Here is a 2,500-nt window from a genome sequence, read left to right as displayed (position 1 = left end):
GGTAATAGCTGTTCCAAAACGCCATTCTACGCGGGTTGAAATTCGCCCTCATCTCAGGTTTGCCTTGAATGGTCAGGTACAATCCATGAGTCTTGTTAAACTCAGTCCAGGTCACCCCGTTCAAGGAAGAAGTCGTGGGCACTCCTTTCTTTGCAAAGTTCGCGTAAAGCGACATAATCAATCTGCTGACATTTTTGTCCTCGTCAGTAAAATTCAGAGAGGTTATATTTAAGAATGGCGCGCCAAAATCGTACGGTGTGTTGTCGCCATGTTGGACTCCTTTCCATTCTTCTGCGGTGTTCCACTTCGATCTGTGACTGAACTCATACATGAAAGTTGCCGCCTTTTGGCTGTGAAATCCTAATACCTCCAGAGTGGGGGCGGAAACGTAATAGTCAGACTGAATGTCGACTATCATCTCTCTCAGGGTGAGAGAGTCTCGCTTTTTTCTCCATGGTGTGTATTGGAATTCGATGGCGTCTACTATCAATGTAGCGGTCGTGTCATCTTGGTGAAAATTTTTCACAAATTCTTCGATGAATTCTTTGAACACTTGCGGCGTGATTTCTGTCGGGGGATAGAACGTTTGTGGGGTGTTGTTCGCGCCCTCGTTGCTGTTGAAACCACCAATCAGCGGAACGGAATGAAATTTACCGGACCGCCGGAGATTTTCAGGTGTGTCGTATATGAAGAAGTTATCGATCACAGGACCCACAAATTGCCAAGGGTAATGTTTTAGAATCTCGTTGGTGTCCTTTGCTCGCAGACATTCCATCATTTCCGGGTGATTCTCTGTGACACAGCCGAGTTCTTTCGCAGTCGTTTTGGTCTTCTTAACAGCTTCCTGAACTGTGCGAAACGCAAATGGTGACAACTCTACCCCGCTCTCCATAATGGCCTGATGAAAAAGTCCCTTTGACAGGGGTGACAGCATATGTAAACCGACGCTAGCCCCACCCGAGCTCACCCCTAATATGGTGACCTTGTTGGGATCGCCTCCAAAAGCCTTTATGTTCTCTTGAATCCACTTTAACGCGTGTACTTGATCGAGCATTCCCCAATTACCTTTCGCAGCCTCGTCGCCAGTGGTCATGAAACCGAACGGACCAAGACGATACTGAATCGTCACTAAGACGACGCCGAATCTCGGCAAGACCTCGCCCGGCGTCGTGTGTCGAGTGGTCGTACCGAACACGTAGCCACCACCATGAATAAACATTATCACTGGATAAATCTCACTTGCATTCCGTGCGTTTCTTCTTGGTGTGAATACATTCAAATACAGACAATCCTCGCTTGAATGCTTGTTCCAAGCGTACTCCGGCCAAACGAGACGCGTCGATTTCTCAAAATAGGGTGCGTGATACTGCGCGCAAACGTTTCGAAAGGATGTTGCGTTATATATCTTTGGTTTCCATGCATCTGGGGATTTTGGCGGTCGGAAGCGAAGGTTGTTCACGGGCGGCGAGGCGTAAGGAATCCCTAGGAACGCGTTGACGTTTTTGATGATGCCGCCGCCGCCGCCGCTTGCTTCGTCAACAAAATTCCTGGTCTTTCCAACGATCTTCCCGTACTTGGTTTCGACAATTGGTCTTTCAGAAGGAATTGCGACTGCGAATGAAGAGCGTCCGACCACAATCGCCCCCGCCAGCACCATCAACAAGCTTTTCACTCCTATCATCCTGATTATTTGCGATCACAAGTCCCTGGAATTAATCTTTCTCAAGCATCCAGGAATAGTATTTGGAGTAAAAAGAGCGTTGGCTGCTTAAAACCACTCAGATATTCACCCCAGCCGCCAAAATTCCATTTATGGTGACCTTGATAAATATCATGAGGAGCTTAACTTGGGTCAGGAATGTGGGTCCCCGCTGTTTAGGTAAAAAAAAAATTATCAAAATCTCAGTGGGAGTTGTAACAAGACTCACACTAAAAAGGCAGAGCGAGAGACAAAGAGAGAGAGAGGTGTTAATCTCTCGACACATTTGTTGGGCCGACGTCGTTATAAAGTGTCAATGACGAAAAATAACTCAAATTACTTTAAATTAATTTTGAGTGATGTGTCAAAATAGTCCAGAGGCACAGTAAATCAATCTGAAATATTTTCTAAAACACGGTTTACAACGGCCAGCATCATGCAATTAAAAAATGGAAAATTATTTCTCTATTCTCTTTATTTCAAATTAATTTAAACACAGGCAAATTATATCTTAACTTTCAGGCTACCGAGATGCAACTTGTTTTGCTCGGCACACACTTTTCTCAACAGCAACGGTGAATTGGTTCTTTTCTGATTTTAAAGCAATCCATTTTTAAGTTTTATACTTATGGAACTCGATAACTGAGGAATAAAACTCAACAGCTATTACACCTTCGAACATCTGCTTCCCTAATTCTCCGGTTAAACATGAAACGTTAGTGATGTATTGGTATATTTGTTAATTTAAAGACAGGCAAATTATTTTGTCAGTTAACTTTCAGGCTACCGAGATGCAACTTG

The 2,500-nt window shown here is 44.4% G+C and overlaps 1 protein-coding gene across 1 annotated transcript in view; it reads right to left on the bottom strand.

Moving 5' to 3' along the window:
• Positions 1-2,500, bottom strand: part of LOC138013044 (pyrethroid hydrolase Ces2a-like) — a 5,932-nt gene that overhangs the window by 1,528 nt on the left and 1,904 nt on the right. Inside the window, exon 2 of the mRNA XM_068860008.1 lies at positions 1-1,871. This exon is cut by the window's left edge and continues 1,528 nt beyond it. Within this exon, the coding sequence (XP_068716109.1) occupies positions 1-1,681 (1,681 nt within the window). The 5' untranslated portion in view covers positions 1,682-1,871. The remainder of the gene's footprint in view (positions 1,872-2,500) is intronic.

The sequence above is a fragment of the Montipora foliosa genome, chromosome 8 (assembly GCF_036669935.1).
Source record: "Montipora foliosa isolate CH-2021 chromosome 8, ASM3666993v2, whole genome shotgun sequence".
Lineage (NCBI taxonomy): Eukaryota > Metazoa > Cnidaria > Anthozoa > Scleractinia > Acroporidae > Montipora > Montipora foliosa.
This window is presented reverse-complemented; position numbering and strand designations above follow the sequence as displayed.